At 42.2% G+C, this 13,714-nt stretch overlaps 1 protein-coding gene across 1 annotated transcript; it reads right to left on the bottom strand.

Moving 5' to 3' along the window:
- Positions 1–1,744: 1,744 nt before the first annotated feature.
- Positions 1,745–13,688, bottom strand: Kin (Kin17 DNA and RNA binding protein). Its single transcript, XM_036188217.1, has 5 exons — positions 13,519–13,688; positions 8,878–8,972; positions 3,959–4,002; positions 3,751–3,873; positions 1,745–2,846 (listed from the first exon to the last, which is right to left on the bottom strand). Exons 1-5 carry the CDS (start codon positions 13,630–13,632, stop codon positions 2,044–2,046), a joined length of 1,179 nt encoding a protein of 392 aa, XP_036044110.1. The 5' UTR covers positions 13,633–13,688; the 3' UTR covers positions 1,745–2,043.
- Positions 13,689–13,714: the final 26 nt, after the last annotated feature.

Consider the following 13,714-nt stretch of genomic DNA (forward strand, 5'->3'; position numbering starts at 1 on the left):
CATATGTAATCCCTCTTGAGACCAGAAATATGTTGATTTATTTTCCATTTTAAATGAATACCAACCTTGGATTTCAAACAAGACCAACAACTCAGTGGGGACAGTTGGAAAAGAGTGGTTCTCTTCCTAGGTAAGCCTGATCATTCTTTAGAGGACCCCGGGAACAACTACAACTTCATACTTAGTTATATACAGTATGAACAATTGGGATCTCAGCTGACTAATAGTGACCTGCTATTTGCCAGACATATTAGCTGTCTTTTAGTCTCATGTGGCCTGTGTTCAGAAGCTTGGCCCATGTATCAATCACACAGTTACCATTAAACCAATTCAATTAAATGTGAATTTTATCTTAGTGAATGGGAAAACTTAACTGAGAAAAACAAGTCTTAGCTGAGATTATACCTGAGTAACATGTTTTTTTCAAAGTTTTTTTTTTTTTTTTTTAAGCTGAGGATCGAACCCAGGGCCTTACCACTGAGCTAAATCCCCAACCCCCATCAAAGTTTTAAAGACTGTTTTAAAATGACTATAAACGAAGTCAGTTTTCTTTAGGGTAAAGACTGGAAATGCAAAGGGCTGGAGAGTTGGTACAGCAGTGACGAGCATTTTCAGCTTTTGCAGCGGGGTCCAAGTTCAGTCCTCAGTACCCACGTGGCAGCTCACGTTCATCTGTAACTCCAATTCCAGATCCAATGCCCTCTTCTGACCTGTGCAGAGTCCTGGCATATGTGGTACACACACAAATACTCACACACACAACATAGTTCTTTAAAACCATAAATGAGAAAGAAAACCTAAATTAATAGAATTAAGCAACATCTTTTTAAATGTACATGTGTGTGTACGTGTGTGCGCGTGTGCGTGTGTATACACACACAGTAGCCTGAGTGCCTGGTTCTCAAGCATGAACTTTGTAAATGACATCATGATGACCCAATTGTCATGGAAAAGAAAAGAACCTATGTTCTCACCACCTATGGGCCACCAGTTAGGCACCCTTAGACCTAATGAATGTTCCAAGGCAGTTCTTTCTCCAATATGGTCCAGAGGAACCAAAGGCTGGACACAAAAGTGACTGAAGGATTTCTTTATGTGAGTGGGTGTTTGTCAGGCACGGACGTCTGTTCAGCATGTCGTGCACTGGCCATAAGAGGGCACAGGATCCAGGACTGGAGTTACAGATGGTTGTGAGCCACTTTGTGGGTGCTGGGAATGTAAAGTGGGTTCTCTGGAAGAAAAGTCAGTACTCTTTACTGCTGAGCCACCTCGACAGACTCTAAAGGATTTCTTAATAACATAAAGTGACATCTTTCACTGGTCTTTTTCTAGCAAGAGATAAGTGACTCTAATGAGTCATCAGAATGAAGGTCAAGCTTGCCTGATTAGAAACACACAGACACTAATGTGATAAAAGACTTTGCTGTTTTTTTCAAATTGTCTTACACGAAACATTTTACTATAGTATTCTTTAATGATGGCAAAAAACAAAACAAAACAAAACAAAACCATCATGGGGTATTGTTGGAAGTATTAAGCAACTCCACGTAGTAATAAGGGATGTTTATTTTGGTGGGGTAACTTACAAGTGAAGGGATTGGTTACAGGATCCAGGAAAGCTGTAGCGCAGTCCGGCAGTGTTCTTTGGAGAACTCTGCACAGTCTACCTCCAGCATCCAGGGTCCAGGAACCAAGAGAGCCAGCACATCCAGATCTCAGGTCTTAAGAGCTCCTGTCTTGGCCCCGCCTTGTAGGTGTGACAGTTACTAGTTACAAGGGGGTAGTACTTCCAGGTTAAAGCTTGAACAGTGACCCACTACAATGGTGGTATTATGAAGGAAAAAGGAACAAAGATAAAATGACAGTTTTGCCACTTAAAACCCATTAGATTTCATTATAAATTTACTCAAACAACTATCTAGTAGTATTTAAATCCACTTTTTATACAAAACAAATCCCCTAACACAGTAGAGTTACATAGTACCTTGACTAACATCAATTTGATGCTTTACGATTTCAATGTATTGTTAACCATTTCCAAGCTCAAGCAAGTTTAGATATGTCTTCGTACTGAATCCCTTCCACTCTGCGTCCTTTCAAAGGTCCAGTTTCAATGACTATGGTGGCTGAAAAGGCCTTTTCATTGATGGATTCCAGGGTCCCTTCGTTCCCTCTGTAGCCACCGTTCAAAACTAGAATTCTTTTCCCTGGTGCTGGAATGACAGTTTCTAAATGAGTCTGGTCCAGTTTCAGCCTGTCTCCAGTTTCAATCATCTTTACCACAGCTGAGGTACTGTCAATCACTTCCTTAACGACACCCTTCTTCTTGTGGTATTTCTCTCCGAGTTTCTTGGTTATAATTTTTACAACAATTCCAGGCTGTAGCCAGGCATCTGTTCGTGCAGTTCTTTTCTTTTCCTCTTCCAGCTCCATGATTTCATCCAGTGCGGACTTCTTTTTCTTCTTTGCAGGCTGAGCCGAGCTCTGGGAAGACTCTTTCCGCCTCATGGAGGCTGCACTTCCCAGCGTCTTCAGTGCATTTGGTCCCAAAGAGCTTGACTTGGACGATGTTGCTCCCGATGAGCTACCTGCTCCTTTATTCAGATTGAATGTGACTTTTTCTTCATCATTTTCTCGGCTCAATTCTGTAAAAACAGGCGTCTCCTGCTCTTTTCCCTCCAGACCTCTTCTCACCTGCTCCTCAATGAACTTGGCAGTCTTTTCTTCATCATCAAGATCCTGCTTCTTCTTTTTTTCTAACTCCAGTTGCCGGCGAATGGTTTCCGGGTCTCTGTCTATGTACTGAATGTACCAGCCTTTTGGTGTCTCATCCACTTTACACAACCCTTGGGGGAGAAAACCAGCATGACTTTGTGTACCTCCAAAATAAACTACAAGCACAATGTGTTCCATCTCTGCACATTCAGTAACTACAATCGAGTGTCCTCAAACACAAAGCCCTGAAACTCAGGGCGTTTTCTTCACTTCCATGCTTATATAGCTCTGCTCAGGTACCAGCTAAGCCAGAGCTGCCCAAGGAATCACATTAGGAACAACTGCTCAACTACACCAGTGTCCTTACTGTCCAATGAGCACAGACTGATCTGTCAACTTGATAAGTGACACTCTAAATAAGCTAAATATTGACACCAGATTTCTCCTGTCTTCCTAATTCCTCATCATATGAATTTCAGAAATGGGAAAAGAAAAACTAAATTCTTTGCCCTTTAAACAGACTCTGTGGATTTCTCGTTATAGTTACCCTACCCCTTGCTCCTCCTTTGCTTCATCTTGTGGCTTTGCTCCATCATGTGCTCCCTGACATGATGCTCTCCCTCACTACAGGCCCCTGACATGAACTCAATTCTCAGAAACTGTGAGTCAAAATCAACTTTCTCAGGCATTTTGTCACAGTGATGAAAAGTGCCTGAAACAGAATGCCCTGGACACTGTCAAAGTCCTCAAGCTGGCCACTTCGGATCCAAAGCCTGCAAGCCCAGCAGCCCCTGGAGAGCAGAGACAGGAGGCTCACAAGTTCCATTGCAGCCTGGGCTATATTAAGACCCAGTTTCAAAACCTAAAAATGACCAAAGTGGCATATAACAAACTTAACTATGAATTCTTGGTTCCTCTCCTGCTCTCCTAATTTCCCTATAGACCTTATTTTCCATAAAATCAGACAGAAGCTGACAGTGATTTCTCTCCTAGAAATAAAGCCACAGAACACCAGTTCCACTGTTCTCTTCTTACCCTCTCTGCCCAGCCACTTGGTGAAGTCGGTCAACGTTTCCCACTGAGTGGCGTTCATATGGATGTGCTCTCGATGGCTGATGTATTCATTGTAGACAATGTTGTTGTGGACTCTCTTAGTGCCTAAAACAAAATGTGACACTGCTGAGCCAGAAAAAAACCCACACAATCATGAAATTGTTATTTATGCAGTATTTAAGATGTTTACCAAAACGTCTCCTCAAAAGTTCCAGAAAGTCATTTCGGAATTCCCTAGTGAAGAAAGAAAGGTAAATATTAAGATACTTGCTACAAATATAAAGCGCCATCTTAAGTTTAAACCATCATAAACTTTAGTGACCAAATGTCACATCAACCACCTATGTTACCATATGCCATAAACCTGTAAAGTGAACAGAGAAAGAACTGCAAAGATTAGCCTGGAGTTGAACGTGTGGTCTTAGTAAAGAAGCCATGGTGAAAGCTAGCATGTGCCTATAGAGAAGGCTGACCACAGGGTCTTTGTGCTAATGACTATGGCATAATAATACCACTCTGTCCAAGCGAGCAAATGACATATCTTAACCTTCAAGCAGTTCCAATAAAGTCAACTAAAAAAGGAAATGTAACAAAATATCATAAATAAATTTGAGGACATTGCCAGAGGGGATTTTAATAGGGACAGTGAAATATAATTAAAGATCAAAAGGGAAGGCCATTCCTTGTTAACAGTGCCATGAACACAGGGTGTGTTTGAAAGATGACACTTAACCTACTTTGGGTGGAATTTAGGATGACAATGAGGGTGAGCAGAGGCAGAATGGCACGAGGGGAGAAGATGTGGCTCGAATCTTGTATGTCATGCTATACAGATCTAATTTTCAGAAAGCAACAGAAAAGCATTTCTAACCCAAAAAACTTAGGTTTGAAAATTTAATTAAACACTGTAATTTGAAAGATAATCATGGGTTATACAGCCATAAAGGAAATAAAGAGGCTGAAGAGATGGTTCAGCCAATAACACCAGTGGCTGCTCCCCATGAGGACCCAGGTTTGATTCCCAGCAACCACATAGCTGCTCACAACTGCCTTTGACTCCAGCCCCAGGTGAATCAACACCCTCTTCTAGTCGCCACACAGGCAAAATACTCATACATATAAATTCGTAGTTTTCAAATAGAAATGAAATCATAACATTTGCAAGGAAAAAAAGGATAGAAATAGAAATCATGATGTTAAGTAAGCTAGATCATAAAGACAAATACGTTTTCTCTCATATGTGAAACCTAGATTTAAAATTGTGTGAGTGTGTGTGTGTGTGTGTGCATGTAATGAAACCTGAAGGGGATCACAAGGGAGGATGATGAGGTCTTAAACGAGAGAAAAAAGAGGGTAACAGAATCCATGTGGCCTGCAAACAGAAGAGTAGACATTACTTGGGGGAAGGAAGGGATGAGACAAGTAGTAGAGAAGGACAGGGAGGGAGAGGATGCCAGCAGGGGAATTATGAATTATGAGACAGTATAATAACACGTTTGAAAATTATGATGAAACTCATTATTTTGCATGCTAACTTAAAATTTTTTAATGTGTACTCAAACCATGACAGGAAAAGGATGGGAGAGAGGGAGGAAGAGAGGAAAGAAAAAAAGGGAAGGAGGGAGGGAGAGAGGGGGAAAATCTTGGTGGCAGCAGAGAACAGCAATTCTCAAATGATGTTCCCCAAGCCAGCAGCACACTATCACTTGGGAATGTTACAGAAATGTAAAATCTCTGGCCCCATCCAAGATCTCCTGAATGAGAAGCTAGGTGCAGGCTCTGCCATTGTTTTAAATCTAAGCTAATCCTATACACACAATTGTTTGTAGAATACTGGGTAGAAAAGAACAGTGAGGAATCATGAAATGAGTGAAGTGAGGGATGCTGGGAACCACTGCTAGGCAGAAAGAGTGGAAAGGACCTAAGTTTGAAGGGCATCACACAGACGAGCTAAGAGCTTCCAAGCAGACTGGAATTCTATTAGCTGACAACGAGGTTTGGTGGGTAGCATACTGAGTTCAACTTCAGAAATGCTGACCCCAGGTCTGGAGAGATCACTCAGTGGTTTAGAGTACTAGTGGCTCTTGCAAAGGACCCAGGTTCGATTTCCAACTCACAACCATCCTAATTCCAGTTCCAGGAGATATTGCCCTCTTCTGGCCTCCATGTACTACTCATGGTACACATACATACATGCAGGCAAAACATTCATACACATAAAATAAAGTTTTAAAAATAAAAATAAAAGAAATGATTGTGAACTAGCTTTCAGAAAAGCAGAGCTGTCAAGGAAAAAAAATCATCTGTAACTTAGGACAAATGGTAGAAAAGACGTCAAGAATGGGGGTTAGGAGACACCTGACCGAAAAGGCAACAGTTAAAAAATGTGACTTATGGTGACTGTGGGAAGAGACAAAAAGATCAGAGAATCATCCTGAAGAACTTTCTGGTATTTAAGGAGCTAAAAGAAGGAAGAAGGAGGAAAAAGAAGGCAGCCATGGAAGAACCCACAAGAGAGAAGTATGTCAGTGAAGAGTTACAAGCATTAGCCACTGAAGACAGACCAAGGACAATGAGGATGGAAAAAAGCCACAAGTGACTTCAAGAGACTGAAGGGCAGATAGCAGGCAGTGTAGTGAAGAGGAGGCAGAAAGCAGGCAAAGGCAGGAAGTGTCTAGCACTTGTTACAATGTTCTTTCCCAGTGTGTGGCTTGAGCACCTGGTGGTACTCAGGATGGTTTTAGGTAGCTCACAGACTAAACTAATTTTACCTTTGTCACTGTGGTGTTTTGCACTGATAAGATTAAAAGCAATGGAAGAAAATGGGCTTCATGGTAGACACATATCATACCAGCACTAAGGAGGCTCAGGCAAGAGGACAGATCAGAATCAGAGACCAGCCTGTACTACTGAGTGAGTACCAGGTCAGTCAGGACTACATAACAAGACCCTGTTTCAAAACACAAATGAATGCATGCATAAATATTCTGAAGATGGAAGGTAAACCTGCCAGCAGCTTAGCATACAGACAAGGTCACAGGTAGTGAGTGATCTCAAGCCATCTGACAATAATGTACTCTGCAACACCACACCAATCACTGAAAACTAACTCTGGCTTTATCCAGAATGTCCCCATGGAGCAGTAAAATCTGTTGGTTGTATTAAATCACAGCTTTCAATATCACCTTGCTAACAGTTCATGATAAAATGAGAATTACAGATGAACTGCCACCACTGTGCATCACAGCTGCTATGAGAAAAGCATCCATGCAATTGAGCTGTGAGTTGAACACCTTTTCTCATGGGACATAAAAGACAAAAAGACATGAACTACCATTATTCCAAACTGGGCATTTGGCAGACACGTGCTCAAAAGTAAGACTGCTGAGTTGGGTAAAAGAGCAGGTGATGTGCTGCCAATGATGGGATCAGAGCTCCTGAGTCACGATTCAAATTTTGGCAAGTAGAACCTGCCACTGGGAGCTCAACATACCTCTCAAAGTCAGAGCTGTTTGACAGCATCTGTGCTATTAATGAGTACCAGCAGAGGACACCGTATAGTAAGTGGGGTCACTATTTGAAAGGAAAGTGTTTGTAACTCAGTCAACTGATATTTTTCAAGAGACTCACATGCATTACAAGACCACACATGTGTGTAAGATCCATGCAAAAAGTAGACCAATGGATTTTAATTCAATAGAATATCCATGTCCTGCTTTCAGAGTCTGTATTAGAACTACTCGAAGAAGCTTTCACACACTCTATCTCAAATGCACTATTAAAGAACAATTTAACTTCTTTGGAAAGATACTAGAGTGCTTCCCCTTCTAACAAACCATCTGTAGTAAAGCTGAACTTCCTTTATATTCCTCAATTGAAACATTATAACAGACTAAATGTGGAAGCAAAGGTGAGCATTCAGCTGCCTTTTAAGCAAGATATTGAAGAGATTTGCAAAAATATATGTTTTTGTATTTGGAAAATATAGTATGTTGCTTTGGTTTGTTTTTTGGTTTTTATTAAAAATCTCAGCCAGTTGTGATGGAATATACCTGTAATTACAGCGTTTGTGGGGCTGAGGCAAGAACATTGTGAGTTTAAGACTAGCCTTTGCTATACAGTGAGATCCTGTCTTAAATCAAGGAAAAAAAGAGAGAGACCCATATGTGTGCACTCGAGTGTAGGTACATATGCCTAGGTGTACATATGGAGGTCAGAGGTCAACTAAGTGTCTTTCTTGATTGCTCTTCACTTTATTTATTGAAGCAGGATCTCTCGCTGAACCCAGAGCTCACCAATTTAGCTAATCTGGCTAGTGAGTGGCTTGCCCCAGAGATCCACTGTCTCTGCCTTCTGAGCATTGGGATTATGGGCTGATCATCATACCTGTTTGGCTTTTATGAGGATGCTGCAGATTGCAATTCAAATGTGTATGGCAAGCACTTTATCCTCTGGGTCCTCTCCCAAGTCCCCGTTATATTTGAACATAGGGTAAATATATTAGTATTTTTAAATAGACAAATATTTGTAATTTTTAGATTTAATTTCAAATGTTGACACATATAACCCATAGAAACAAAAGCCCTTTAGAATCTTCATTCATATGTATAAAGGGGTCCTCAGAAAATAACTAGAAGTTTGAAAAAAAAAAAGGTTAGTACTGCTAGTAATTAACAGACCATCACTATTAGTACTAGACATGCTTCGGAGCCTTTGAAAACATTAGCTCTCTCACTCCTCTTCCAGTCCTACGCAGGAGCCCGCCAGTTGGGTCAGGGTGGCACTTCAGTGCCACTGTACCCAGGAGAATACTAAAGCACTAAAAAGCTCAGGAAGCTTATCCCGAGGTGCCAGCCCAACACCCCTGCAAGGGGAAAGATGTGAGGCCGGGCAGTGCTGAACTGAAAGGAAGGAAGGACAGCTCTAAGATCCACTTTGGCAACAGTGGCATACTGTTCTTCATTTCAAAAGAAGACAAAGACTGAGCACAGGAAGACTCCAGCCATCTCAACACTAAGGGACTACAACAAATCTCCTACGTAAAATATTAAGCTCTTCCCAAATTACATGGCCAACTGAATAACATTTAAGAATGTCTGAGGTACTTACTCTGAGAAATAATCCATGAACTGCTGAGGGTTTTCTGAGGCCAGCAACAGTTGTCTTTGATGAGATTCAGACATACAGTGACACTTAAAGCCATTCTACAGAAAGAAATGTGAAGTTGTTAAGCTCTCATCTACATATCATAGCATTCTCCAGAGTAGTTCCTTAAGCCTGCAAAGGCATGCTTGGATTAACATTAATTTAGTTAATTAAAAAACTCTTTTTTAACTTTTAAAATTATGCATGGGTGTTTTGCCTGCATGTATGCCTGTGTACCGCCTTGTGTGTTGTGTCTGAGGGGGTCAGACTACAGTACTGGATCCACTGGAACTGGAGTTACAGACAGTAGGAGCGCTGGAAATAGTACCTGGGTCCTCTGGAAGAGTAGCCAGTGCTCTTAACCATTGAGCCATTTCTCTGGTCCTGATAAATTATTTTTACAAAATCAAATCACTAGCTATAACCACACTCTAGTGTAAGTGAGTGTGTGTAGGCCATAGGCAGGTGGCAGGTCCTGTCACTCACTCTCCAGCTACTTCTTTTGAGATGGGGTCTCTCATCGAACCTGGAGCTCACAGGTTCAGGAAGATTAGCCATCAAGTAAGCTCCAGGGATCCTCTTGCCTCTGCCTCCCTTAATTAGTTTTACACAGGTACTGGTGATCCAAACACAGGTCCTCACACTTGCGTGGGGGATACTGTACTGACTGAGACCTCTCTGCAGGCTTGTTTTAAATTCTGCTTGCCACAGAGTTACGTCTTGCAACCCAGCCAATTACAGAGCAGTCAAGGTCAAGAGACGGAGAGTGGTGCTGTAAAATTGTGGTGGTATTGTGTTCCCCAAAATATTGTGAACCCTAATAAACTTATTTGGAGTCAGAAAACAACACCCACTAGATATAGAGGTCAGAAAATGGTGGCACACACACCTTTAATCCTATCACTTGGGAGGCAGAGATCCATCGGATCTCTGTGAGTTTAAAGCCACACTGGAAACAGCCAGGCATGGTCATTCACGCCTTTAATCCCAGAAAGTGAGGGCAGAAAGTAGAAAGGTATATAAGGCGTGAGGACTAGGAACTAGGCTGGTTAAGCTTTTAGGCTTTTGAACAACAGTTCAGCTGATATTCATTCTGGATGAGGACTCAGAGGCTTCCAGTCTGAAGAAACAGGATCAGCTGAGGAATTGGCAAGGTGAGGAAGCTGTGGCTTGTTCTGCTTCTCTGATCTTCCAGGATTCACCCCAATACCTGGCTTCAGGTTTGTTTTTATTAACAAGAACCCTCTAAGATTCATGTTACATAAAATAGCCATTTATAATGCTGCCAGACACCAACTTCACTGGGAGGATTTAATAGTTTTGACTGAGCACCTGCTTCTTAGCAAGAGCCTGAAGGGATGCCATGAAACAAAAAGGATCACCTGAGTTTTCCCTATAGACACTCTTTTCTCTTATTTTCTTCTACTTTAGTTTATTGGCCAAAAGACAGCAGTGCCTATTACTAACATTTTGTTAACTGTATTATAGCTATACTTTTTAAGGCTATTTTTAAAAAAGGGCTGGAGAGATGGATCAGCGGTTAAGAGCACTGGCTGTTGTTCTTCCAGAGGTCCTGAGTTCAATTCCCAGCAACCACATGTGGCTCACAACCATCTGTAATGAGATATGGTGCCCTCTTCTGGCCTGCAGGCATACATGCAGGCAGAACATTGTATACATAATAAATAAATTAATTAAAAAAAAAAAAAAGCAAGCTGGGGCTAGAAATGGTTCCGTGCTTAAGAGAACCAGCTGCTCTTGGAAAGGACCTAAAGTTCAGCTCAGTTCCCAGCACCTACTTCAGGGTGCTCACTCACAACTGCCTCTGTAACGTTCACAATGTTACAGCCCCAGGGGACCCAGTGCCTCTTCTAACATTCACAAATAAAAACTTAAAAACAACATATGTGTCTTGTATATTTCTTCTACCTTATTTGAACCTGAAATTTCAATAGGACATATGTAGCTCTTGCAGAGGTCCTGAGTTCAATTCCCAGCAACCATATGGTGGCTCACAACCATCTACAACAGGATCTGATGGCCTCTTCTGTCTAATGCCGTCTCCTGTCATGCAGGCATACATGCAAATAGAACACTCATATGCATAAATAACTTTTTTTCTTTTGAGACAGGGATTCTCTGTGTAGTTCTGTACCTTTCCTGAACTCACTCTGTAGACCAGGCTGGCCTCGAACTCACAAAGATCCACCTGGCTCTGCCTCCCGTATGATGGGATTAAAGGCGTGCATCACCACTGCCCAGCTTGCATAATTTTTTAAAAAAGCATACATGCACTCATATACATATTTCTTTAAAAAAGGACTTTCCTCTAAGAGTAAGAACCAACAGACTGATGCTCTGAAATCATGCCTGTTTGTCTAGCTTACCAACAACTTTTTTTTGTTATTTTTTTTGTTTTGATTTTTGTTTTGAGACAGGGTCTCACTGTGTTAGTACACCCTGGCCTGAAACTTGTGATCTTCCCATCTCTGCCTCTGGAATGCTGGCATTAGAAGCATGTGCCACCACACCTGCACCTACTTGATTATCTTCAGATATTATTCTGAAAATAAGTTCTCATGAGATAAATGACTAGTTCTGGTAACTGTCAGTTTCCTTTGTAAGGTTCTTTGATTGTGGCTGTCTGTCTTCAGGTATATTTGCTGCCTTCCCTACTTCAAAAGTGGTCAAGGGAAGGAGGATGTTGGCTCTTACATGTTCCCTTTTCTGTTCTTACCTTGCAGTATGGGAAAACTGAGAAGGAAGAAGACAAGGCCCATGATATCTATCCCTTCCACCCTTCCCAATCCATTCCTTTGGGTTTCTACAATTTAATAACATTTTGTTTCCCTTTTATTTATATTTTAATTTATGGAAAGAAATACTGGCCGTTGTTACCAAATTGCCTTTGAAGTAAAATTGAAATAACCATTTCTTTCAGGTAGTGCACAAATTAGGCAGAAATTATAGGTGGCCCATGGACAAATAAAAGATTAAGAAATGACTGTAAATATGCCAGAGGTTTGAAGCTGGGCAGTGGTGGCGCACATCTTTAATCACAGCACTAGGGAGGCAGAGGCAGATGGATCTATATGAGTTCAAGGCCAGCCTGGTCCACAGAGAGAGTTCTAGGTCAGACAGGGCTACACAGAGAAACCCTGTCTTGAAAAAGCAACAATAAAAAGACAGTTTTGAAATCTAGTCAGTGGCAGTGGGATGGAGCTGCGTGTGGCAAGAGTTATTAAGAAGGTAGCATCGTGCCAGTGAGATAGCTCAGGGGGTAAAGGTGCTCACTGCAAAACGTTGACAACCTGATTTCAATCCCCAGGACCCTCAAGCTGGAAGGAAATAACCAACTACAAGTTGCCTTTTGACTCCCATATGTGTGTGAGACTTGTGTGCCTTCAACTGGCATCAGTAGGCATCTGTAGACATTTGGTGACACACACTCATCAAAATAAGGTAATAGCTGGGTGGTGGTGGTGGCGGCGGCGGTGGCAGCAGCAGCGGCGGCAGCAGCGGCAGCGCACGCCTTTAATCCCAGCACTCAGGAGGCAGAGCCAGGCGGACCTCTGTGAGTTTGAGGCCCAGCCTAGTCTATAGAGTGAGTTCCAGGATAGCCAAGAAACCCTGTCTCGAAAAAACAAAACATAACAAAAGATAATATAAATAGGGGTGGGGGGGTAAGGAAGTAGTTCAGTGGTAGTGCATTTGCCAGGCATGTGTAAGACCCTGCATTAATTTGTAGGACTGCTTAATAAACAAGGTCCCTGGTCCCCACCACCACTACCACCAGACTACTGAGAAAATATTAATATGAAGTGAGTGGTCTACATCTTTGACACCAGCACTCAGGAAGCAGAGGCAGGTGGATCTTATCTGAGGCCAGCCTGGTCTATCTATATGGTGAGTTCCAGGCCAGGTGCAGTGACATACTGAGATGAGACACTGTCTCCAAAGTAAAGTAGAAATAAAATAGTGTATCAGATGTAAAGGGTTTTTTTTTTTTAAATTAAGTTTGCTATATTAGTGGCATTTTCACATATATTGAAATAATACAGGCTTGTTATGTTGATCACATATTTAAGTTTTCAGAAGTTAAGTATACTGACATTTATACAATTTACTATAAAATATTTCGGACAAAAAGTAAGTATCGTAAAACATTTAAAGTTAACTTCTAGGTGCTATGGAATGCAAGCTCGTACCTTCCGAAATCCAAATACCGAAGCTCTAACCCCCACAGGATGGTAGTAGCAAGTGGGAACTTTGGGAGATAATTACGGTTAAGTCATGCGGAGACCCAGTCTCAAAACAAAACAAAACAAAAACTCAGTGATAACCTTACAGCAGATAGGTACAAGTATTACCTCCACTTTACCAATACGCGGGAACTTTATTTGCCCAAGTCCACGGCAATCAGTAAGTGCCTGTCTGGAATTATTTCTGGTGGAGTTGGAGGGCCGCGCGAAGGGCAGCGAGGGTCACAGACCTCTTGCGCCCGGCTGGGGAAGACTGGGCGGAAAAGCGCTCCGTGTCGGGGCGCAGCGTCGGAGTAGGGTGCCGGCGTCGCGTCGGGGGTCGCGGCCACCCTGAGCCACTTACCTCGTCACGGCATTGTTTCTGGCACATCTGGCAGTACCAGCGAAGCTTCTGGAGTCCTTTGGATTTAATTCTATTCGCGATGGCCTTGGGGCTCAGAAAATCCGACTTGCCCATGGCGACCCCAAAGCGCTACAACGCTCAAGCAGCCGGAAGCGGAACTGTATCGGCTGGTGGGGACGACAGGCGGGACTAAAAC

Source organism: Onychomys torridus, chromosome 5 (genome assembly GCF_903995425.1).
Source record: "Onychomys torridus chromosome 5, mOncTor1.1, whole genome shotgun sequence".
Taxonomy (NCBI): Eukaryota; Metazoa; Chordata; class Mammalia; order Rodentia; family Cricetidae; genus Onychomys; species Onychomys torridus.

Bases quoted from the DNA above. Each gene is read 5' to 3' on its own strand.
- Kin (XM_036188217.1), bottom strand. From the start codon at position 13,632: ATGGGCAAGTCGGATTTTCTGAGCCCCAAGGCCATCGCGAATAGAATT. The intron at 3,874-3,958 runs GTAAACATCTTA...ATTTTGTTTTAG, and splicing joins ACTTTTGAGGAGACGTTTTG to GCACTAAGAGAGTCCACAAC. The intron at 2,847-3,750 runs GTAAGAAGAGAA...TTCTCCCCCAAG, and splicing joins CAAGTGGCTGGGCAGAGAGG to GGTTGTGTAAAGTGGATGAG.